Raw genomic sequence first — 26,999 nt, forward strand, 5'->3', positions numbered from 1 at the left:
GTTTGGTAGCCTAGTGGGTACTGTAAATGTCACAGCCACAATTATTAATGACATAAAGAGATGCCCTTTATAAATGATTCAGGAAATGGTTGACAGGACAAATGCTGATAACTTCACAAGCTATGAATATCAGCATAATGATGATACCATGGTAGAAAACAGAGTTTGATTGTAGATTCTTAGCTACAGCCACCTCCATTATTGATCATGATGAGAAAAAAGACAGTATAAAACAAATAATATTATCACTGAGCTATATTGTATGCTCAAACAAATGGGGAAATGATATTATTTTACACTAATACAACTGCTCAGAGAAATACATTTTATTTAACAAGTAATCTTTTATATAAAAAAAAAATGAAGATCGGTGTCAAAATGATTGGCACCCCTGTTTTCATTAATTTGTGCACCCTCCTCTTGAAGGATAATGGCACTGAGCCTTTTTCTGTCATGTTTAGTGAGATTGGAGAACACATTGGGAGGGATCTTAGACCAGAACCTTTGATCTGCGCTTATGGACAGCCCTCTTCAATTCAAACAACAGGTTTTCAATGGGGTTCATGTTAATTGTTGCCAATTAACAATTTCTTTGTGGATTTTGATGTGTGCTTGGGGTTATTGTCTTGCTGGAAGATCCATTGCGGCCAAGTTACAACCTCCTGGCAGAGGCAACCAGGTTTTTGGCTAAAATGTCCTGGTACATAGAAAAGTTCATGATGCCGTTGACTTTAACAAGGGCCCCAAGATCAGTGGATGCAAAACAGACCCATAACATCAAAGATCCACCAGCATATTTTACAGTAGTTGGTTTTCTTCACATGTATCCTTCTTTCGACGCCAAACCCATTGCTGATTTTTATGGCCAAATGTCTCTATTTCCGTCTCATCTGACCATAACACCTAGTTCTAATCTACGTCCCAATGCAATTTAGCAAACTCCAGGCGTTTAAATGTTGGTTACGCTCAATAAAGCCTTTTTTCTGTCAACCCTTCCAAAGAGCCTATTGGCATAGAGGTGGCATCTAATTGTACATTTGTAGACCCCAAGGTGCAACTAAGTTTGGTAATTCTCTAACTGTGGCCCTTGGATTTTCCTTTGCTTCCTGAACCATCTTCCTCACTGTGCGTGGAGAAAATATACATATGCATCCTTCTCCAGTAAGTTTACCACTGTTCCAATGATTTTAAACTTCTTAATTATTGCCCATTCGTCTCTTTTTGTTTGTGAGTTATTTGCAGTGCTACTTATTTATAGGTGACACTTTAAAGAGCAACATAAAAAATGTTTGTTCCTAACTGTTGGAACTGATGCTCTTTTTTTCTATATATATATATATATATATGAGAGAGAGAGAGAGAGCTTGTTGTCCTAACTCCCCCCCCAAACAAAAACCTGCCTCTGTTCCCAGACATAACACTGGGTGTATTCTGCCCCAATGTCATAGGTTAGTCTCTGAAATAAATGTTCAACCTTTCAGGGGGTTGTCTTTCTCTTGCAGGATAATGACGACGTACAGGTGAGTCTACAGTCACATTATCTCTCAGTCTGAGTGGTGATGGTGTATGCCCAGACTGGTGCCCAACAGTACCCTGAGTAGGCGCTCTGGCTTACCAAATTTGTAGGTTGCTGCAGTGGATGTTCAGGTGATGGCTCGTAATCATGGTAGGTCTCCAGTAGCTGATCTGGGTTTGTCACTTGACATGCGTCATCTCTGAAGTTGGTTCCTGGCAACAGTTGATCCATGTGTTTTCCGATGTGTGAGCTATGGAGGACACAGGACCTGTTTGTGCGACCACTGTTGCTGGTTTCCACATTGGACCATTGCAGTAGTTCCCGAGCAATAACTCTCTCTCCAGCTCTGAAGCTTCTGTCTTTTGCTTTGCTCCGTCTCTCCACCTGCGCTCTCTGTTGTGTCTGTACAACCTGTTAACTTCTTGGGGCTATGTGGGACGCTAGCGTGCCACCCGTGGTGCACCCTATCAACAGCAGGTGCATTTCAAGAGCGGCAAATTTGAAACCAAATAAATGTCAAAATTCAAATTTTTCAAACATACAACTATCTTACACCCTTTGAAAGATAACCATCTCCTTAATCTAACCACGTTGTCCGATTTCAAAAAGGTTTTACGGTGAAAGCATAAAGTTAGATTATGTTAGGAGAGTACATTGACAATAGTTGTGTGTAATGTTTTGTCAATTCAAAGACAGGCGTCACCAAAACCATAAAACCAGCTAAAATGATGCACTAACCTTTAACAATCTCCATCAGATGACACTCCTAGGACATTATGTTAGACAATAAATGCATTTTTAGTTCTATCAAGTTCATATTTATATCCAAAAACAGCGGTTTACTATGGCGTTGATGTTCAGGAAATCGTTTCCCTCCAATAACCGGCAGTCAAGTCAGCACCACAAATTAAATAATTAAAATTAGAAAACATTGGTAAAATATTATATTGTCATTTAAAGAATTATAGATTTACATCTCTTGAACGCAATCAACTTGACAGATTTAAAAATAACCTTACTGGGAAATCACACTTTGCAATAATCTGAGCACTGCGCCCAGAAAAATACGCTTTGCTATACAGACAAACGGCCATGTTGGAGAGATCTAAAATCGAAAATACTATGTAAATAATCCATTACCTTTGATTCTCTTCATCAGATGTCACTTCCAGGAATCCCAGGTTCATAACGAATGTTGTTTGTTCAAAAAAGCTCATCATTTATGTCCAAAAAGCTCCGTGTTGTTAGCACATGATCTAAGCCAGCCGGACTTCTCGTCATGAACGAGGGGAAAAAATATATTTACGTTCGTTCAAACATGTCAAACGTTGTATAGCATAAATCATTAGTGCCTTTTTTAACCAGAACATGAATAATATTCAAGGTGGACGAATGCATTCTCTTTTATAACGTATTGGAACGAGGGTACCCAACATGAACTCGCGCGCCAGAGTCTAATCGGCCATCACCGTTCCAAGGCTCTTGTTCGGTCAGATCTCACAGTAAAAGACTCAAAACACTTTGTAAAGGCTGGTGACATCTAGTGGAAGCAATAGGAAGTTCCAAAACATTAATCAACCCCTGTGTGTTTCAATGGCATAGGCTTAAAGGTAATTCAACACATCAGGTATCCACTTCCTGTCAGAAAATGTCTCAGGTTTTTGCCTGCCAAATGAGTTCTGTTATACTCACAGACACCATTCAAACAGTTTTAGAAACTTTAGGGTGTTTTCTATCCATATATAATAAGTATATGCATATTCTAGTTACTGGGTAGGATTAGTAACCAGATTAAATCGGGTACGTTTTTTTATCCAGCCGTGAAAATACTGCCCCCTAGCCCCAACAGGTTAAGTCTTTGGAGGTCTCACTTTGGTTGTAGCATGTAGCATGGGGGGTGCAACAGGAAGGTGTTTTACTGTGTGTGTTGACTATGACGGAGAACATATGATCCTCCAGTGGGCCAGCTTAGTCTATGTGGACTTGCTGCCAAGGCTACTCTGGGAAGTCCCATGGGTGTAGTGGCGCTAGCTGAGGCATGTTCCTCATCTTTTGACATGCAGAACATGACTTGGCCTTGTCTTCGATAGCTGTGTCCAGATCTGACCACCAAAAGTAGCTGCTGCAATCTCCTTCATTTGCACCATGCCACACTGCCCTGAGTGGAGTTCTTCAAGCACCTGCCTTCTCAGTGGTGGCGGTATGATAACTCAAAAGCCCCATAGCAAGCTTCCAGGCTAAACTGTGTCACCCTTTCTGGTGAGAAATAACTGGATCAGTGTGGGTCAACTTTTTCACTTGGACGGACGTAACTGGGACATTCATCACTTCCTTGAAGTAGAAGATTTCAGCCTGGGAGGGCTCAGTGTGTGTGACAGGTAAGAGAAAGCTTGAGAGGCCGTCTGCATTGCAGACGGTCCCTGATACGAAAGTAATTGGCCACTCCGCACCTGATGGCATGATGTATGAGACAACAGAACCAGCACCATAAGGTGATGCGTCACATGCCAACTGTAATGCCAAGCTGGGGTATAAGTGGTTTAGGGCCTCTGACTGAGCTAAGGCTTTCATTTTCTTGAACGCCTCTTCACATCTGTCCACTTCTAATGTTTGGTTTTGTTCAAAAGTTAATGTGGTGGCTTTAGCATGTTAGCTAGGTTCGGCATACACTTTGCGTAGCAGGCCAGTAGTCCTAAGAATGATTCACGTTCCGTGGGGATGGAGCTTCCGCGACGGCCTTCACCTTTGATGGTGCCTTGTGGAACCCCGAACTGTCAATGACGTGGCCCAGATATTCAACAGGCCGGGGAAACTTGGATTTGTCCTTCTGGACCCTGCGACCGTACTCCTCCAGTCTCTGTAGTGTAGCGTCCAGGTTTCTCAGGTGCTCCTAATCATCTTTGCTGGTGATGAGTAGATCATCGAGGTAACAATGGACCCTGGTGAGCCCGCTCAGTATCTGTTCTGCAGCTCTCTGAAACAAGGCCGGAGCTGAGGTGATTCCAAAAGGAAGTCTCTGGTACCTGTACAGTCCTTTGTGAGTCACTATAGTCAACAGTTCTTGTGACTCTGGTCACAACATGTGTCTGTAGATAGGCCTGACAAAAGTCTATCTTACTGAATTTCTATTCAATAGCTAAACCAGAAAAGTTGTTGTCAATGAGGGGTAGTGGATATTTTTCAGCAGTCAGATAGGGTTAACGGTAACTTTGAAATCGCCACAGAGTCTGAATGATCCATCTTTTTTCATGACTGGAACAACGGGTGTAGCCCACTCACTAACATTCACTGGATGTAATACTCCACTCTCGACTAGTCTGTTTGGCTCAGTTTCAACTTTTGGTTTCATGGCGTATGGGACAGGTCTAGCTTTGAAGCATTTTGGCTTGCTGTCTGGTTTCACAGTCCTTTAACTGTTATGTTTTTCATACGGCCAAGTTCTCCATTGAACACATCTGCGTGTTTTCTCAATATCCCTTGTGGGTTTGTGTCCTCCAACCATGTGAATTTCCGGCCAGTTTAGTTTGATCTTTTCCATCCATGTGTGTCCTTGCAAAGCTCGATGGTTGCCTTTCACAATGTAGAGTGGTAGCTTTACCTTCTGTTTGTTGAGCTCTACTGTAACTATCATGCTTCCTCTCGCTGGAACAGTCTCACCAGTGTATGTTTTCAGTGTCATCTTCATGGGCTGCGGTGTGAGGTGATGTAGTTTCTCCTTGTATACAGCCTCAGAGAGAAAAGATACGGCTGCTCCAGTGTCCATTTGCATCCCTACTGCTTTTCCATCCAGTTGCAGAGTCACCCAGTATCCATGTACAAGAATCTTCCCCTTCAGACAGGTTATCACTTTGTTCATCCTCTGTGTGATTTTATGCACTTTCTTTTTGTACTTCCTGAAGTGGTTTTTCCTTTGTTCAGTACTTTTGTTTGATTGTGTATTTTTGTTTTTAACTGCACGTTTTTACATGCACCAACACTCCTCTGCTTGGTGACCCGCTTTCCCACAGTGATAGCATGGCTTGCCACCTACTGCGTTGTTTTTTAAATCCATAGACACCTTCTGCACTTGGCTGCTGTGTGTCTTTATTTGCCATTTCCATTGACGTACTCACTTCTATTGCACTCCGCAATGTTAAGTTGCTCTCAATCAAAAGGCGTTTCTGAATTGCCTCGCTGCGCATGCCACACACTAACCTATCACGTATAGTGTCACTCAGCGATCGCCCAAATTCACAGTGCTTGTTTAACTGTTTCAATACAGCCACAAACTATGAGATTGACTCCCCCTCCTCTTGATTTCTCATATGAAATCTGAATCTCTCTGCGATGACAAGTAGTTTGGGAGAATAATGTCCTTTTAAGGTAGCCACAATTTCAACATATGATTTATCACCAGGGTTTTCCTCCCATGACAGTCAAAAATGTTGGCACAACTACTCATTCTTTAATTTCTCTGCAGTCAAAACGTTCTGTGTAAGAACTCCATTGTTCCAACCAGTGCCGACATTTTCAGTTTTTGCCTCTCACACTTTTTAGACGGTCCCTCACTCCCTGACTTTTTTTTTCTTCTTTTCACTCACAGCAATCACACTTTCTCCCACAGCAAAACTCTTCTTCTCCCTCCAGGCTAGCTACTGTAGCATCACTCTTGACTGGCTTGCTCCATGTTTTCTTTGTGTCTTTCTACAGCAAATATTTGTTTTTTTTACTGAGCATTTCTACTGAAAATAATGAACACCAATGTGTGAACGTTTCTTCCTCCTTGCCAATTTTGTTGTATAGCACATTGTATTACTTATACAACTAATATAAGGACAGGACGTGAAATGGGAGTAGAAACTAGGGGCTTTGTTTAATGCATTTCACAGAACAAAACATTCCAAGCATTCAAATGTACGTAAGCAGGGGGGTGTTTCATTTGCCCTAAAAGGAGAAACTATAATATCAATACACGAGGGACGTACTGTCACGTCCTGACCAGTAAAATGGGTTATTTGTTATTGTAGTTTGGTCAGGACGTGTCAGGGGGTGTTTGTTTTATGTGTTTCAGGGTTTTTTGGTTAATGTTCTATGTTGTATATTTCTATGTTCGTTCTAGTTTTTCTATTTCTATGTTTAGTTTATTGGGTTGACCTTCAATTGGAGGCAGCTGTTCCTCGTTGCCTCTAATTGAAGGTCCTATTTAGTAGGTGTGTTTTTCTATGGGTTTTTGTGGGTAGTTGTTCCATGTGTAGATGTGTGCATCACAGGACTGTTTTCGCGTCGTTGTTTTTGATTAAGTGTTTGTTTTGGTTTTCTTCGTAAATAAAGAAGATGAGCATACACATTCCCGCTGCGCCTTGGTCCCATCTTTACGACGAATGTGACACGTACTTCTCTTAGATTATGTGAAAGGAAGCTGAAAGACACAATTAGAGACAATATATGTTAGGAATCAGCATGTCTGTTTGAGTAACACTAAAAGAAAAGAGGGAAAATGCTCTGCCATGTTTATGAAAATGATATCTCTTCTTGAAATGAATATGTTTGTGGTTCTCCTTTGTTCCCTGGCTCTATTAACATCATCATCATTATCATCCCCCACAAATGATATACATTTCACACTCTTTGATTTTCAACTCCTACAGCCACTTAATTCCATGCTGTCATCCTCTTTTCTGCTGCAGCAGTTAATTGCCTGAATTATATGCTGTCTAAACCAATGGCTTTGTTATCAAGTCATATGTGCCTTTAAGGCCTATAAGTGACAAAACAGTGAGAAATATAACAGTGTGATTCTAGACACTCCAGATCAAAAGCTTTTTCCTACACCACCTTTTCTATTGTTTTCAGTGCCCTAGTTTTTAACTTCCTGATACTATATTTAAACAGCTGGTAGTTTACAGTATCAAAGGGGTCTTTGAGAGCTACTTTTTTAAGCTAACATTCTATATGAATGCTACCAGTTCTATACTGCAGTGTAGATATCCATGACCTGCCAGTCTTCACTGTAAAAGTTCTGACTTGAAGATGAGCATGAAGTGCTATACTGTAGCATATCATTATTAACAGCATGGCTAAAGAACATGGTGCTGACATTTGTGTTTCTGCACTGCAACTCTGTCCTGACTGGCCATGACGCTCACGAGAGATGCCACTTGGAGATGCTGACTGCCTCACAGTGGTCTGTAATGTGATCTGATGCTTTCTAACGGGACTTTTGTAAATGATAACTTATGAAGGGTGGGCCTAGTGTTAAAACTGATTAACTTGATAGCGAAATCTTTTGTCGGAAAATGTAGCGCTGCGCGATCTGATGTTTGTTCAGGGTTAATGGTGGCATCCATGCATGTAGGCACATTGTACACAAGAAGTCAACATTAAGTAGAGCAGGGTATTTTCTTCCAGTTGCCAAGTTTGATTTAGGATTTCTTCTTCATGCTTGGGATGGAGTTAACAGCTTGTTATTGGTGGGGGTCGAATAGGAATAGCCAGAGCCAAAGTGATCAGCGCTCATTTCATGCCTCACATTTTGCCTCTTGGCAAGAAAGCTTGTTCCTTTACCAACCTTTGTTTTCTTCCTTAAGTTTTGTTCCTAAGCCTTTTTTTAGCTGACGGATCAACAACAAAAAACACATCCGTCTGTGTTTTGGTCTAGAGAGTGTTGTCAAACAGCAGAGCAATGTTGATGTGAACTCCCCTGTTTGTGTTTCCTGTTTTTCTGTCCAATCAGAGGCTCCGCCCAGTCCGGTGAAAAGCTCCCCGGAAACGACCCCAGTGACCTCTCCTCGGCAGCGCAGGGACTCGGACCGCTACTGCCAGCTATGCAACGCCTGGTTCAACAATCCGGGCATGGCGCAGCAGCACTACGACGGCAAGAAGCACAAGAAAAACGCAGCTCGCGCCGACCTCCTGGAACAGCTGGGCAAGACCCTGGACATGGGAGAGATGAAAGGTACAGAACAGGGAAGGCCTGAGGCAGACCAGATAACCTGGCAGAGTCTCTCTCTCTTTCAAACATGCGTACACACACGTAGCAGCTCACTGCCTCCTCCCCTCACCCCTACTCCATAACAGCCAGGATTGTTAGTTACTGTTGCCTCTGTGTGTAGTAACATTATATAAGTGTATGTGTAGTAACATTGTTAAATGTAATAACACAGGAAGAGATGACAAGGTGTTATGTAAGAAGATAGGACACTGTCTGCTAGTGATAGGGGAAAAAAATCGAGACGGTTACATATCGGATATTATTTTTGACGATATATCATATTGTATCGTTTTGACAATCTTGCAGTATTATTCTTGCGCTATTTGGCTGTATCTGCACCAAAAATCCAGTATTTTTCCTTCATAGCTTGTTCTCCATCTTATTTTTAAATAGGGAGCTGGGTCTCCTGTGTGGCACAGAGGTCTAAGGCACTGCATCGCAGTGTTGCGCCATCATTTCAGCCTGGGGTTCAATCACCGGCCATGACCGGGAGTCCCAAAGGGCGACGCACAATTGGCCCGCATCGTCCTGGTTAGGGGAGGGTTTGGCCGGGGGGCTATACTTGAATCATCACGTTCCTCTACCCTGACTTTGGTCGTCAGTTGAACAGTATTTCCTCCACCACATTGGTGCAGCTGGCTTCCGGGTTAAGCAAGCGGGTGTTAAGAAGCGTGGCTTGACAGGTCATGTTTTGTAGGACGGATGACTCGACCTTCGCCTCTTCCGAGCCCGTTGGGGAGTTGCAGTGATGAGACAAGATGTTAATCACAAAATTGTGGAGAAAAGGGGGTAAAAATTACAAAAAAAATAATACAATTGGGAGTTTTGATCAATTATGGAAATAAAAGAGCTGAAAACAAATTGTTTTCAGCTCTTTTATTTAACTCGTTTTCTCATGGCTCGCTCTTGTCCCTCTGCAGCAGACATTTGTGAGCAATATTTTTGGATCATCGAAGTGCAATAAAATCACATTATCGAATCGTAATACAGATAGAATCATGAGAATTGCAATACATATCGTATCAGCACCTAAGTATCGTGATAAGTATTGTGATAATATCGTATTGTGAGGTCCCTGGCGATTCCCAGCCCTACTGTCTACTGGAGTTCATCCAGTATGAAGAAATATGCATGTACACTACTGTATGTGCAGTATGAGATGTTTAAAGCCTTGGAAGTAGGCCTAGGGGAAATACAAGACGCAAATGAACGTTTCAGTTTTGTATTCCTCATGTAATAGATAATATATCAGTATCAGCTAAATTTAATGCAAAACTACTTTTGGAAAAACTGACTCACCATTTGTGATACCCATATCTTGAGATAGCACAGCATATGTCAAGATGGGGTCAATATGTAATATATATTCATTTGTACACTTCATGGCATTTGTTACGCTCTTTAGTATGGCATTATCAGTTATTAAATGGGGGGCTAAGGAGGTCCACTATCCTCTGATGTTAATGTGAGACTTCTATTTCTCTGGCTGTGTTGCATGCATCCCTCTTGACTTGGCTAGTGTCTGCTTCTACGCCAACCACAGAGAGCTACAGTGGAGCGGCTCAGCGTCTCTTAAGTACCAGGACACAACAAGCCTATTTCGGGCTGTTAATTTTGGTGTGGGGAGGGGGAATGGTGCTCTCTTTCTCTCTTATTGTCTCCTACCCACAATATGTCAATAACAATTACAGAATATTATTCCAGCAGGCTGCTGCAGTGCTGTGGGACCCAGAGGGTGGTAAAGTTAAGTAGTGCATGAGCAGACATAATGTGGGATGTCTCTTTGGTCATGTCTGATTGGAGATGTACAGTGAGGGAAAAAAGTATTTGATCCCCTGCTGATTTTGTACGTTTGCCCAGTGACAAAGACATGATCAGTCTATAATTTTAATGGTAGGTTTATTTGAACAGTGAGAGACAGAATAACAACAAAAAAATCCAGAAAAACGCATGTCAAAAATGTTATAAGTTGATTTGCATTTTAATGAGGGAAATAAGTATTTGACCCCTCTGCAAAACATAATTTAGTACTTGGTGGCAAAACCCTTGTTGGCAATCACAGAGGTCAGACATTTCTTGTAGTTGGCTACCATGTCTGCACACATCTCAGGAGGGATTTTGTCCCACTCCTCTTTGCAGATCTTCTCCAAGTCATTAAGGTTTCGAGGCTGACTTTTGGCAACTCGAACCTTCAGCTCCCTCCACAGATTTTCTATGGGATTAAGGTCTGGAGACTGGCTAGGCCACTCCAGGACCTTAATGTGCTTCTTCTTGAGCCACTCCTTTGTTGCCTTGGCCGTGTGTTTTGGGTCATTGTCATGCTGGAATACCCATCCACGACCCATTTTCAATGCCCTGGCTGAGGGAAGGAGGCTCTCACCCAAGATTTGACAGTACATGGCCCCGTCCATCGTCCCTTTGAAGCGGTGAAGTTGTCCTGTCCCCTTAGCAGAAAAACACCCCCAAAGCATAATGTTTCCACCTCTATGTTTGATGGTGGGGATGTTGTTCTTTGGGTCATAGGCAGGATTCCTCCTCCTCCAAACACGGCGAGTTGAGTTGATGCCAAAGAGCTCCATTTTGGTCTCATCTGACCACAACACTTTCACCGAGTTGTCCTCTGAATCATTCAGATGTTCATTGGTAAACTTCAGACTTGCATGTATATGTGCTTTCTTGAGCAGGGGGACCTTGCGGGCGCTGCAGGATTTCAGTCCTTCATGGCATAGTGTGTTACCAATTGTTTTCTTGGTGACTATGGTCCCAGCTGCCTTGAGATCATTGACAAGATCCTCCCGTGTAGTTCTGGGCTGATTCCTCGCCGTTCTCATGATCATTGCAACTCCACGAGGTGAGATCTTGCATGGAGCCCCAGGCCGAGGGAGATTGACAGATCTTTTGTGTTTCTTCCATTTGCGAATAATCGCACCAACTGAACTGTTGTCATCTTCTCACCAAGGTGCTTGTCGATGGTCTTGTAGCCCATTCCAGCCTTGTGTAGGTCTACAATGTTGTCCCTGACATCCTTGGAGAGCTCTTTGGTCTTGGCCATGGTGGAGAGTTTGGAATCTGATTGATTGATTGCTTCTGTGGACAGGTGTCTTTTATACAGGTAACAAACTGAGATTAGGAGCACTCCCTTTAAGAGTGTGCTCCTAATCTCAGCTCGTTACCTGTATAAAAGACACCTGGGAGACAGAAATCTTTCTGATTGAGAGGGGGTCAAATACTTATTTCCCTCATTAAAATGCAAATCAATTTATAACATTTTTGACATGCATTTTTCTGGATTTTTTTGTTGTTATTATGTCTCTCACTGTTCAAATAAACCTACCATTAAAATTATAGACTGATCATTTCTTTGTCAGTGGGCAAACGTACAAAATCAGCAGGGGATCAAATACTTTTTTACCTCACTGTAGCTTAGCCTCCTTCACTCCTGGTCTTATTTAGGTTGGCTCTGCGTTGCCGGGGACCTGCACTGTGCCATCCAATCAATGAGATGTACTGTATGTCTCTTCAGTCATATCTGATTGGAGATGTACTCTAAGCCTGGTTGATACTTATGGCTGTTTGATTGGCTCTGCTTTGTAAGGGACGAACGGGGAGGCACCGTGCTGCCCAGTCACATCTGATTGAAGATATAGCCTAGTCCAAGTCCTACTCCTAACTCCCAGGCTGGTTATTTCTACTTAGGGCTGGTTGATGGGCTCTGCATTGCCAGTGATGAATTGGGAGGCTTCACCTGCACCTTTGTCAGGGATAGCTGCATTTTTTTAGGAAGGTTTTACTTGCAATGACTGTGATCTGTTGTTGTCTTAGCTACCTTAGTTGAATGCACTGACTAACTGACCTAAATCTAAAATGCACTGTACTGTCTAATCACTGAGATGCATGAGTATGAGGAGGAATGTACACACTTACAATTTTATTCCATGTTTCACATGTGCCACATTTCCTTTGAGGATTTATCCCAGTGTTTTCCTCAAAAGCTCCAACTTTCCATTTTCTATCTATGCGGGCTGGCACCCGTATCTCACTGGGCCATGGCTCTGGCAAACCTGCTCAAACTGGGAGCCAAGGCAACTCTTTGGGTACTTATCAGATAGCATTTACATAACAATGGCTAGGTGTGAACTTGAACACCTTCTCACAAACCAACAGTCTTGAATGTATTTTACTAGGCAAGTCAGTTAAGAACAAATTCCTATTTTCAATGACAGCCTAGGAACAGTGGGTTAACTGCCTTGTTCAGGGGCAGAACAACAGATTTGTACCTTGTCAGCTCGGGGATTTGATCTTGCAACCTTTTGGATTCTAGTCCAACGCTCTAACCACTAGGCTACGCTGCCGCCCCGGAATGATGCGGAGGTTGTTGGTTCTGCTTGCCACAAGTCTTTAGTGTCACTCTCCTGACAGAAACACAATAACACTAGACCCACATTAACATAAAACACTGGCGGCTCACTGGTGTGGGGGTAAGTCTCAATGGAAAAGCACCAATATTGTACTTTGTCATCATGTATTATGCCCTGTTTGGGGTCATTTAAAGTTATTGATGGAGATTCATGAATATTCACGCTTGATGTTAACTTGAGTCTTTGCCGACTCGACACTTTGAACTGCGTGATCGTTTCAAGTTAAGTATAATGCCTCGTACTTCCCCTAAAACAGTGCTCGTTTTTCAGACGGTCCTGCCCCTGAATATCTCTTGAATGCTTCCTCCCAGACAGGCTCCGCTTACGGACTGAGGACTTGCCTATTCTCTGTGAAATAGATGAGCCATAACTCAAAGCCAGAGTGTTTCGCCAGCGTCACTATAGTCATTATGGGTGGCTGGAAATGTCAGCATGGAGATGCAGTATTCAGCACTCACAGTCTAATGAGCGTTTCTCTCCGGCGATTATCAATTAGTAATGAAGTGGCAAATCATCCTAACAGGCAGGACTAGCATTGTGTGGATGGGGATGTAGAGGGAAGGGGGAGCAGGAGCAGCCAGGGCACAGTGTAGCGGGCAGGGATGGGCTGGGCTGCTTAATTCATAGGACTGCAGAGCTGTGCTGGCAGGCCTATCTTTCACACAAAGAGTTACTACCTAGAGCACTTCTACTATTTCCTCTTTTCTCTCTGTCTCTGTGACCCCGGCCTGCCTGCCGAATGAAATAGCACTTCTATTTTATTTATTTATTTTTCTCAGTCTTTCTTCATTTTATGTCCTGTTCTTGCGCACTGTGTTCTCTGATGTTGGACGGCTATTAAACAAACAGCTGTGGATGGATATCTGGTGGTTCTGACTGAAGGTTTTCAAGCAGGTGATTAAATATTCCTTGAATACCTATTGAGAGGTGATTTTCATTTGAGAGATTCCTGTACATCGTTCGGTGGTTATACAGCACAGTAGTGGTGTTGCTTCTGAGAAGGGAGTGTGTGAGAGCATTCTGCCGTGTATATAATCTGTGTCCCAAATGGCACCTTATTCCCTTTATAGTGCACTACTTTTGACCAGCCCATTAGTACTCTGTGCTGTGTACTGTAAAGCAGGACCCTCCAGGAGAGGACCTGCCCACCTCCCACACTCCTCCATCTGTGCTCCCATTTCACCCTCTGTTTGTTACCCATCCTAAACCCTACTAACCTCACTCTATGATCCTCTGGGTTCTGCCATGTGCTCTGGGTTTCAGATTTCCCTACAGAGCTGAGACTTCATGGAGCTTTGTACAGCTACGCTAGCTACTGCACAGCCTGCCTCTAAAGCAGGGATTAATCCCCCCACCCCCCAACAACAAAAATACTGTTGTGAGTTAGAATAGTAGAATGCACAAGGTGCAATTTCGAAAATTGGATGTGCATCAGAAGTTTTTCTCATGTTATGTAAGTCACTGATAGTAGGTCAATTAGCCCATGTCAACTAACATTTTTTAGATTAATAAGTTAGTTTTGCGGACAGCTATCTAAACTTGTTATGTTGGTCGAATTACATGCTGTGGGGCCGCAATTGATTTTGTTAGTCAATCTCACTCAGATATAATATTAAAAACGGCAAACGTTTATCTCCACCCTATGGCAAAATGTGTATAATTACAGCAAATTTGTTATAAAAGTGCAAAATCTTCTCTCCGCCCCATGGCAAAATGTGTAGAAAGCAAAGTTTCTTTAAAACGTAAAAACATTCTCTCCGCTTCCAAGAGTGGGGCCACTAAAATGTTTTACCCATCAATGTTGCCCACCCCTTTTCTAAAGGATGTGTGTAAATGTTTCATAGCTAACTACCTGTAAACACTATCTTGCACCATAAAGTGGTCTAGGCTATATAGCATAGGAGTTTATGTAATCTGTATGTTTCATAGCTAGCTATAGCTGCATACGAGGCCCTCTGCTCCACTAGGAGCTGAAAGGAATAACTATACCTGCATACAGAACCTCAAAGTGGTCTATACCATAGGGACTTATGTAATCTGATTGTGCTGTACAGTGTGGAGTGTAAACTTGACTGTATAGGACATCAGTGTATTGATTGTATAACGTCAAGGATTTAACCTTTAGAGGACTTGACAAGGTAGAACCTATTGACTCATTGTGTGCGTCCCAAATGGCACCCTATTCCCTATATAGTGCACTACTTTTGACCAGAGATGTCTGAGCCCTGGTTGAAAGTAGTGCACTATATAGGGAATAGGGTGCCATTTGGGAAAAAAATCCACATCACCTCCATATATCAATTAAAGTAATGTAGGGAAAATGTAAACAAGTTCCAAGACAGTCCAACCTATTCCAGTTAGTTCATGATGTACAATAGGCAACTTTCCCCCTGAATTCCTGCAGTCTATTTTAGGGAATGCCCGTGGTGCTCTTTTTCTTTATGAAGTCATTTTTGGAAGATACAGAAGAGGATGAATGGTGCGAATCGCATTCCAGAACAGGTTTTCCTGGTAAAAGAGCAACAACTTTTCTTATTGTTATTATTATAATCTAAAACATAAATATATATTGTATATATTTAAGTTATTATTTTCCTTCTAAGAAATAACTACTTCTTTCTGATCATTCTTACTATTATCATCTAAAATGTTTAAATAGCTTTGGGTTATGGAGGAGGTGCATTAGCTACATTCAATCTGAATATAATACTGTTTGTTGCTGTGAGATTCTGTGCCCGAAGTGTTGGACCACTGACTGAGTCTGAGAGACATTGTTCTATCTAGACTGGAGCACTGCAGTCATTTATAACAAGAGAAAGCGAGAAGAGGAGAGTGTGCCATTTTCTTCTTTCCAGTGCACAGGCAGATAATGGCAGTTCTCCTGGGGGCTTCCTCAGTGTAAGCTTGCTAACGCTGTGGACTGATGACACACATAGAATTGCTCTTGCTTTTATCTTCTATCTTTTTTTCTCCATCCACACTCATCATGTCACTGAGTCTGTGTTTGTCCCAAATGGCACCCTATTCCCTATTTAGTGCACCACTTTTGAACAGGGCCCATACAAGTAGTGCACTATATAGGGAATAGGGGTACTATTTCAGACACATCCTGAGACTGCACTGCAACCCAGACCATTTTGTTGTAACTAACACTGTGTAAGGAGATTTAATCTTCTCTATGTCTCGTTTGCTTAGTCTATAACAGAACTGCTTACTGAGCAGAAAGGAGGACTGGACTGGTTTATCATGGTGATTCTGGGCCATTAGCTTTGTCTGTCATAGAACCAATACTCATCAAAATGAAAAATAGGGGCCAGCACTCACTTGATTCATTTGTACTTGAAGTTTGTTATGTTTTTAATATTTATTTTTTTAAAGACAAACCTGCACACTGCTGTTCCTAGAATTAAAGTTCTTTATTAAGCTTTACGGATCGGCCTCAAGGCCTTCTTCAGAGCTTTGGTTTGAGTGTTTGTAATTTCTACCTACAGTTGAAGTCGGAAGTTTACATACACCTTAGCCAAATACATTTAAACTCAGTTTTTCGCAATTCCTGACATTTAGTCCTAGTAAGAATTCACTGTCTTAGGTCAATTAGGAACACCACTTTATTTTAAGAATGTGCTTTAAGAATTCAGCTTTTATTTCTTTCATCACATTCCTAGTGGGTTAGAAGTTTACATACACTCTATTAGTATTCCACAAGCTTCCCACAATAAGTTGTGAATTTTGGCCCATTCCTTCTGACAGAGCTGGTGTAACTGAATCAGATTTGTAGGCCTCCTTGCTTGCACACGCTTTTTCAGTTCTGCCCACAAATGTTCTATAGGATTGAGGTCAGGGCTTTGTGATGGCCACTCCAATACCTTGACTTTGTTGTCCTTAAGCCATTTTGCCACAACTTTGGAAGTATGCTTGGGGTCATTGTCCATTTGGAAGACCCATTTGCGACCAAGCTTTAACTTCCTGACTGATGTCTTGAGATGTTGCTTCAATATATCCACATCATTTTCCTACCTCATGATGCCATCTATTTTGTGAAGTGCACCAGCCCCTCCTGCAGCAAAGCACCCCCACAACATGATGCTGCCACCCCCGTGCTTCACGGTTGGGATGGTGTTCTTCGGCTTGCAAGCCTCCCCCTTTTTCCTACAAACATAACAATGGTCATTATGGCCAAACAGTTTCATCAGACCAGAGGACATTTCTCCAAAAAGTACGCTCTTTGTCCCCATGTCCAGTTGCAAACCGTAGTCTGGCTTTTTTATGGCGGTTTTGGAGCAGTGGCTTCTTCTTTGCTGAGCGGCCTTTCAGGTTATGTCGATATAGGACTTGTTTTACTGTGGATATAGATACTTTTGTACCTGTTTCCTCCAGCATCTTCACAAGGTCCTTCGCTGTTGTACTGGGATTGATTTGCACTTTTCGCACCAAAGTACGTTCATCTCTAGGAGACAGAACGTGTCTCCTTCCTGAGCGGTATGACGGCTGCGTGATCCCATGGTGTTTATACTTGCGTACTATTATTTGTACAGATAAACGTGATACCTTCAGGCGTTTGGAAATTGCTCCCAAGGATGAACCAAACTTGTGGAGGTCTACAATTTTCTTTCTGAGGTCTTGGTTGATTTCTTTTGATTTTCCCATGATGTCAAGAAAAGAGGCACTGAGTTTGAAGATAGGCCTTGAAATACATCCACAGGTACACCTCCAATTGACTCAAATGATGTCAATTAGCCGATCAGAAGCTTCTAAATCCATGACATCATTTTCTGGAATTTTCCAAGCTGTTTAAAGGCACAGTCAACTCAGTGTATGTAAACTTCTGACCCACTGGAATTGTGATACAGTGAATTATAAGTGAAATAATCTGTCTGTAAACAATTGTTGGAAAAATGACTTGTGTCATGCATAAAGTAGATGTCCTAACCGACTTGCCAAAACTATAGTTTGTTAACAAGACATTTGTGGAGTGGTTGAAAAACGAGTTTTAATTACGCCAACCTAAGTGCATATAAACTTCCGACTTCAATTGTATTTTCTTAAAACTGCATTGTTGGTTAAGGGCTTGTAAGCAGTTCATTGTAAGGTCTACACCTGTTGAATTTGGAGCATGTGACAAATACAATTTGATTTGATTTGATACCATTCCATTCACTCCATTCCAGCCATTATCATAAGCTGACCTCCGCCCAGCATACTCCACTGGTGTCTATATATGGAAAAATACAGATTTTTTTTTGTTGATGACGTTTTTATCCTGCACTGTACACAATGATTTATGAAAATGTACTTGCTACTGTAGGTTGATATCCTCATTGTGGTTTTACAGACTTGTTTAATACGTTTTACTCACTTTATTTGAATATTTTTTTAAATGAACATTGTTATATTTGTTAACACATTTTTATTTTCCTTGACTCTAACCCTATTTGATGCACTGAATGGATGTGGGTGGAACAATGTCTACGTATGGGTGAAAATTACAAACACTCAAACCAAATCTCTGACGAAGGCCTTGCGGCCAATACGAATAGCTTAATAAAGAACAGTAATACTAGGAAGAGCAGTGTGCAGGTTTCTCTTTTCTTTCTTGTTATTCACTTGTTATTATGCACCTGGAACAAATATGGTTCAGATGTACGAGTGCCTTTTTGAATGATCTTTAACAAGCAACATATCCTAACAGAGCACACACTGCAAATGGCTTCTAGCAAACTTTCATTGAGCACGTGAAGTTAAGAACGAGTTGGACCCCAGGAAGACTAGCTGTCATCATGGCATCAGCTAATGGGGATCCAAATGAAGAATAAAGACTAAAGCACATTCTCTCCCATCATCCTGAGATAACCACTGCTGTCATGCCATCTCTCGTCCTCTCATCATGTTATTCAATCAAGTCCCTCCAGATCCCACGTCCAAGCAGCTGCATGCAGATCTAATGCAATCTGATATCATTAGGGCTGTTACGGTGACCATATTACCGCCACACCGGTGGTCACGAGTCATGACTGCAGTCAAATTCCACGTCATGGTAACTAGGCTTCTCCAAGCTCTGATGCTGCTGATTAGTAGCCTACCAAACTTGCTAACTGCCTGGTACTCAGCACTCTATTGTCCCTCTAATCACTCTGACATCAATGTAAATGTCATCGAAAATCAAATAAAACACTTCATGAGAGCACATGAGCTCATGTTGTGCAACATTTCGAAAGGCTACGCAATTGCGTGAGAAAACAGAGTTTTGATGGGCTCTATTAAAACGAGAGGATCCCATCAGCTTTCTAAAGGCTAGGCCTACTATATTTATTTCTCAACTTTCCTAATATTAAGCACATTACTTCGCTTTACGACAGGAGTATAGCCTACCTGGCAGGCATGAAAATGAACCAAGGAAAATGTGTCCTCCATTCTCTATTTAAGTGCATACAGTGAAGGAAAAAAGTATTTGATCCCCTGCTGATTTTGTACGTTTGCCCACTGACAAAGAAATGATCTGTCTATAATTTTAATGGTAGGTTTATTTGAACAGTGAGAGACAGAATAACAACAAAAAAATACAGAAAAACGCATGTCAAAAATGTTATAAATTGATTTGCATTTTAATGAGGGAAATCGGGGGGAAGCTGTCACCTGTAATCGGGGGGAAGCTGTCACCTGTAACATACCTCGTTCACCTGTAACATACCTCGTTCACTCTCCTCAGGACTGGCGCCACAAATGGCCCCACAAACCGCGGACCCAGCTTTCGTCAGGGCAGGCGGAGGGGCAGGTTTCGGGTCGAGAGCCAGACCCTGTCCCCCGGTGCGAATACCGGGGACTCACTGCGGTGATGGTCTGCGCCAACTTTCTGGCGTAGTACGGCGCGCTGAAGGTGGACATGGCCGGCATCCCATGTTTCTTCCGCACGCCGGAACCAGTCGTCCACCGCAGGAGCCTCGGTCGGACTCTGATGCCAAGGAGCCAGAACCGGCTGATACCCCAATACACATTGAAAGGGAGAAAGGTTAGTGGAGGAGTGGCGGAGCGAGTTCTGGGCCATCTCTGCCCAGGGCACGAACGCCGCCCACTCCCCCGGCCGGTCCTGGCAATAAGACCTCAGAAACCTACCCACATCCTGGTTAACTCTCTCCACCTGCCCATTTACTCTCGGGGTAAAAACCTGAGGTAAGGCTGACCGAGACCCCCAGACGTTCCATGAACGCCTTCCAGACCCTTGACGTGAACTGGGGACCCCGATCAGACACTATATCCTCAGGCAACCCGTAGTGCCGGAAGACATGTGTAAACAGGGCCTCCGCAGTTTGTAGGGCTGTAGGGAGACCGGGGCAAAGGGAGGAGACGACAGGACTTAGAAAAACAATCCACAACGACCAGGATCGTGGTGTTACCCTGTGAAGGTGGAAGATCGGTTAGGAAATCCACCGACCTCTGGGCAGGTGTCTAGGAGCCTTGCACTGGGCGCACACCGAGCAGGAGGAAACATAAACCCTCACGTCCATAGCTAAAGTGGGCCACCAGTACTTCCCACTAAGACAGCGCACCCTCCGACCGATCCCAAGATAACCAGAGGAGGGTGACTTGTGGGCCCAATAGATCAGCCGATCGCGGACAGCAGACGGAACGTACAGACGCCCAGCTGGACACTGATGGGGAGCGGGCTCTGCACGTGACGCCCGCTCAATGTCCGCGTCCAACTCCCACACTACCGGCGCCACCAAACAAGAGGCGGGAAGTACGCGAGTGGGATCCATGGGCCGCTCCTCTGTGTCATACAGCCGGGACAATGCGTCTGCCTTAATGTTCTGGGAGCCTGGTCTGTAAGAAAGGATGAACACAAATCGGGTGAAAAACATGGCCCACCTTGCCTGGCGAGGGTTCAGTCTCCAGATTACTCCAGATTGCGGTGGTCAGTCCAGATGAGAAAAGTGTGTCTAGCCCCCTCAAGCCAATGTCTCCACGCCTTCAGGGCCTTGACGACAGCCTACAACTCCCGGTCCCCCACGTCATAGTTTCGCTCCGCCTCAGCTGTCCACTACAAGCGCACCGGACCCCCCTTCAGCAGTGAAGTAATGGGAGCCGCTACCTGACCAAAACCGGTAGTAGTTGGCAAACCCTAAGAATCGCTGCACCTCCTTAACCGTGGTGGGAGTCGGCCAATTATGCACGGCTGCAATGCGGTCACTCTCCATCTCCACTAGAGGTCGACCGATTATGATTTTTTTCAACGTCGATACCGATTATTGGAGGGCCAAAAAAGCCGATACCACTTAATCGGCTGATTATTATTATGATTTTTTTATATGTATACACACACACACACACACACACACACACACACACACACACACAGCTCTGAAGTGACAACATTTTTTACATTTTTACATTTTAGTCATTTAGCAGACGCTCTTATCCAGAGCGACTTACAAACGATACTGAAGAGTCTGCTTAGGAGACAAATACTCTCAACTGAATAATAAAAATAGAGTTTAACCTCTTGGGGCTAGGTGGGACGCTAGCGTGCCACCCGTGGTGCACTCCATCAACAGCAGGTGCATTTCAAGAGCGGCAAATTTGAATCCAAATAAATGTCAAAATTCAAATTTTTCAAAAATACAACTATTTTACACCATTTGAAAGATAAACATCTCCTTAATCTAACCACGTTTTACGATTTCAAAAAGGTTTTACGGCGAAAGCATAAATTTAGAGTATGTTAGGACAGTACATTTACAAGAGTTGTGTGTAATGTTTTGTCAAGTCAAAGACAGGGTCACCAAAACCATAAAACCAGCTAAAATGATGCACTAACCTTTTACAATCTCCATCAGATGACACTCCTAGGACATTATGTTAGACAATGCATGCATTTTTAGTTCTATCAAGTTCATATTTATATCCAAAAACAGCGTTTTACTATGGCATTGATGTTGAGGAAATCGTTTCCCTCCAATAACCGGCAGTCAAGTCAGCGTCACAAATTAAATAATTAAAATTAGAAAACATTGGTAAAATATTATATTGTCATTTAAAGAATTATAGATTTACATCTCTTGAACTCAATCAACTTGCCAGATTTAAAAATAACCTTACTGGGAAATCACACTTTGCAATAATCTGAGCACTGCGCCCAGAAAAATACGCTTTGCGATACAGACTAGACGTCATGTTGGGGAGATCTAAAATCGAAAATACTATGTAAATAATCCATTACCTTTGATTCTCTTCATCAGATGTCACTTCCCGGTATCACAGGTCCATAACGAATGTAGTTTTGTTCAAAAAAGCTCATCATTTATGTCCAAAAATCTCTGTCTCGTTAGCACATGATGTAAGCCAGCCGGACTTCTCGTCATGAACGAGGGGAAAAAATATATTTCCGTTCGTTCAAACATGTCAAACGTTGTATAGCATAAATCATTAGGGCCTTTTTTAACCAGAACATGAATAATATTCAAGGTGGACGAATGCATACTCTTTTATAACGTATTGGAACGAGGGTACCCAACATGAACTCGCGCGCCAGGTGTCTAATGGGACATCATCGTTCCATGGCTCTTGTTCGGTCAGATCTCCCTCCAGAAGACTCAAAACACTTTGTAAAGGCTGGTGACATCTAGTGGAAGCAATAGGAAGTGCCAAAATATTCCTAAGCCCCTGTGTTTTTCAATGGGATAGGTTTAAAGTCAATACAACACATCAGGTATCCACTTCCTGTCAGAAAATGTCTCAGGGTTTTGCCTGCCAAATGAGTTCTGTTATACTCACAGACACCATTCAAACAGTTTTAGAAACTTTAGAGTGTTTTCTATCCATATATAATAAGTATATGCATATTCTAGTTACTGGGTAGGATTAGTAACCAGATTAAATCGGGTACATTTTTTTTTATCCAGACGTGCAAATGCTGCCCCCTAGACCCAACAGGTTAAGTTACCTGTGATGAATGATTTTTTTGTAGAGTGGATTTGTGAAAATATGTTGACAAACGTTACCTAGTGAGATTTACACGGATATCAAAACGCAGACCTTATTTGAGTAGATCAAGACATTCTCTATGGAAGTCATGAACGGTAAAATAACGAAGGAACCCCTTTCAAGTTCAGCCGCAAGTTATGACAGGATTATGACGCGTCGAATATTTCTCTCTAAACCATATACCTTTGACTATTACGAGCCTGCTGCTGCCTACCACTGCTCAGTCAGACTGCTCTATCAAATATCAAATCATAGACTTAACTATAATATAATAAACCTTAGGTCATTAATATGATCAAATCCGGAAACTATCATCTCGAAAACATTCTTTCAGTGACATACGGAACCGTTCCGTATTTTATCTAATGGGTGGCATTCATAAGTCTAAATATTCCTGTTACATCGCACAACCTACAATGTTATTTCATAGTTCCGTAAAATTCTTGCAAATTAGTTCGCAACGAGCCAGATTCTGTATACCCTGATTCTGCGTGCAACGAATGCAAGAGAACTGACACAATTTCACCTGGTTAATATTGCCTGCTAACCTGGATTTCTTTTAGCTAAATATGCAGGTTTAAAAATATATACTTCTGTGTATTGATTTTAAGAATTGATTGATGTTTATGGTTAGGTACAGTCGTGCAACGATTGTGCTTTTTTTTCGCAAATGCGCTTTTGTTAAATCATCCCCGTTTGGCGAAGTCTTCTGTCTTTGTTAGGAAGAAATAGTCTTCACAGTTCGCAACAAGCCAGGTGGCTCAAACTGCTGCATATACCCTGACTCTGTTTGCAAGAGAAGTGACACATTTTCCCTAGTTAAAAGAAATTCATGTTAGCAGGCAATATTAACTAAATATGCAGGTTTAAAAATATATACTTGTGTATTGATTTTAAGAAAGACATTGATGTTTATGGTTAGGTACACGTCGGAGCAAAGACAGTCCTTTTTCGCGAATGCGCACCACATCGATTATATGCAAAGCAGGACAGGCTAGATAAACTTGTAATATCATCAACCATGTGTAGTTAACTAGTGTTTATGATTGATTGATTGTTTTTTTATAAGATAAGTTTAATGCTAGCTAGCAACTTACCTTGGCAACGTAAAGCAGGTGGTTAGAGCGTTGGGCTAGTTAACGTAAGGTTGCATCCCCAAGCTGACAAGGTAAAAATCTGTCGTTCTGCCCCTGAACAAGGCAGTTAACCCACCGTTCCTAGGCCGTCATTGAAAATAAGGATGTGTTCTTTAACTGACTTGCCTAGTTAAATAAAGGTTACCATTTTTTTTTTTTTAAACATTTTAAAAAATGTTTTTCAAATTGGCAAATCGGTGGCCAAAAATACCGATTACCGATTGTTATGAAAACTTGAAATCGGCCCTAATTTATCGGCCATTCCGATTAATCGGTCGACCTATAATCTCCACCCCTGACGTGGAAATGCGATACCCTAGGAAGGAGACGGACTGTTGGAAAAACAGGCATTTCTCAGCCTTGACGTACAGGTCATGCTCCAACAGGCGACCAAGCACTTTGCGCACCAGGTACACATGCTTGGCGCGTGTAGCGGAGTATATCAGAATGTCATCAATATACACCACTACACCCTGCCCGTGCAAGTCCCTGAAAATCTAGTCTACAAAAGTTTGGAAGACTGATGGCGCATTCATCAACCCGTACGGCATGACGAGGTACTCATAGTGCCCAGAGGTGGTACTGAAAGACGTCTTCCACTCGTCACCCTCTCGGATACGCACCAGATTGTAAGCGCTCCTGAGATCTAGTTTGGTGAAGAAGCGTGCCCCGTGCATTGACTCTATCGCTGTGGCTATGAGCGGTAGCGGGTAACTATAGCACACCGTGATCTGATTAAGACCCCGGTAGTCAATACACGGACGCAGACCTCCCTCCTTCTTCTTCACAAAAAATAAACTCGAGGAGACAGGTGAAGTGGAGGACCGAATGTACCCCTGACGCAGGGATTCAGAGACATATGTTTCCATAGCCTCCGTCTCCGCCTGTGAGAGGGATACACGTGACTCCTGGGAAGTGCAGCGTCTACCAGGAGATCTATCGCACAATTGCCCCGTCGATGAGGTGGTAATTGAGAGAGCCAAATCGGCATATTCAGGGGGAATGCGCATGGTGGAGACCTGGTCTGGACTCTCCACCGTAGTAGCACCAACGGAAACCCCTAAACACCTCCCTGAGCACTCTCGCGACCACCCCGTGAGAGTCCTCTGTGGCCAAGAAAGGAAAATACAAATTTTCTCCGTGTGACCCCCCCAGCGTCAATTTAGTATATATAAAGACAAGATTAAATTACAAATAGTCTGATGGGTGACAATATTATCACTTGTGAATGATGTATTATCACTTGTGAATGATGTATTATCACTTGTGAATGATGCCCAGCTTGTGCAGTAAGGCATGAAACAGCACATGCCTTTTTGTCTCTCGAATTTTTCTAATCATAGTCGCACACCTCATGTAGCCTAGCCCATAGGCCTATATGTTTTAATAAGGTTTGTATCACACCTAAAGAGGCCAAATAACATCTTAGAATTAATCCTCTTTACAATCGGTGTAGAGCCTAATTGACATTCGATAAGACGGACATGCACAGTTGTGTCCCTGATGTGTCTGTCTTCACTTGTAGCCTACTTTAGAGCTTAGATGCCTGTGAGAAGGACACAATCATGTGACGGGCATTGGCTAATAAGAATTGAGATATATGTGAGAGGGATGTGAGTGAGAAGTGCCTCAGACCACGGCGATTGGCAGCCGGCAGAAGGGAATTATAATAATTATATTCAGCCCAAGGGCACTACGGCCACACAAGGGGGATGCCGTGGGGAAATTCGAGGCCTGGTGAGAAAATTATCAAGTGCTTATCAAATTGTGAGTGAGAAACTGATGAAGTGTGTGCTGCCTGTACAAGAAACAAAGTAGAGCTCATTCCTTTCATGCAATTTTTTTCAAATCATCATTAGAGTCGCATCATGCAGCCTTAGAATGTATTAAACATCTAAACATACAGCCCAACATTTGTATCACAACTAAAGTTGCATAAATAACTAAATTAACCTCTTACATCTAGACATTCCGCTAGTGGAACACCTGCTCCAATATCCAATGATAGGTGTAGCGCGAAATACAAACTCCTCGAAAATCCGAAAACTTCAATTTTTCAAACATATGACTATTTTACACCATTTTAAAGACAAGACTCTCCTTTATCTAACCACACTGTCCGATTTCAAAAAGGCTTTACAGCGAAAGCAAAACATTAGATTATGTCAGCAGAGTACCCAGACAGAAATAATCAGACACCCATTTTTCAAGCTAGCATATAATGTCACAAAAAACAAAACCACAGCTAAATGCAGCACTAACCTTTGATGATCTTCATCAGATGACACTCCTAGGACATTATGTTATACAATACATGCATGTTTTGTTCAATCAAGTTCATATTTATATCAAAAACCAGCTTTTTACATTATCATGTGACGTTATGAACTAGCATTCCCACCGAACACTTCCGGTGAATTTACTAAATTACTCACGATAAACGTTCACAAAAAACATAACAATTATTTTAAGAATTATAGATACAGAACTCCTTTATGCAATTGCGGTGTCCGATTTTAAAATAGCTTTTCGGTGAAAGCACATTTTGCAATATTCTGAGTAGATAGCCCGGCCATCATGGCTAGCTATTTTGACACCCACCAAGTTTGGTACTCACCAAACTCAGATTTACTATAAGAAAAATTGGATTACCTTTGCTGTTCTTCATCAGAATGCACTCCCAGGACTTCTACTTCAATAACAAATGGTGGTTTGGTTCCAAATAATCCATAGTTATATCCAAATAGCGGCGTTTTGTTGTGCGTTCAAGACACTATCCGAAGGGTAAAGAAGGGTGACGCGCCCGGCGCGTTTTGTGACAAAGAATTTCAAAATATTCCATTACCGTACTTCGAAGCATGTCAAACGCTGTTTAAAATCAATTTTTATGCGATTTTTCTCGTAAAAAAGCGATAATATTCCGACCGGGAGTCGTTTTCGTTCAAAGACTGAAAATAAAAACATGGAGTCGTCTCGTGCAC

The 26,999-nt window shown here is 42.4% G+C and overlaps 1 protein-coding gene across 1 annotated transcript in view; it reads left to right on the plus strand.

Annotated features, from left to right (window-relative positions):
- The window catches only part of zmat4a (zinc finger, matrin-type 4a), a 154,956-nt gene that overhangs the window by 100,803 nt on the left and 27,154 nt on the right, over positions 1-26,999 (plus strand). The window contains exon 5 of the mRNA XM_014170990.3: positions 8,229-8,450. Coding sequence (XP_014026465.1) covers positions 8,229-8,450 — 222 coding nt within the window. The remainder of the gene's footprint in view (positions 1-8,228; positions 8,451-26,999) is intronic.

The sequence above is a fragment of the Salmo salar genome, chromosome 24 (assembly GCF_965601325.2).
Source record: "Salmo salar chromosome 24, fSalSal1, whole genome shotgun sequence".
Classification (NCBI taxonomy): Eukaryota; Metazoa; Chordata; class Actinopteri; order Salmoniformes; family Salmonidae; genus Salmo; species Salmo salar.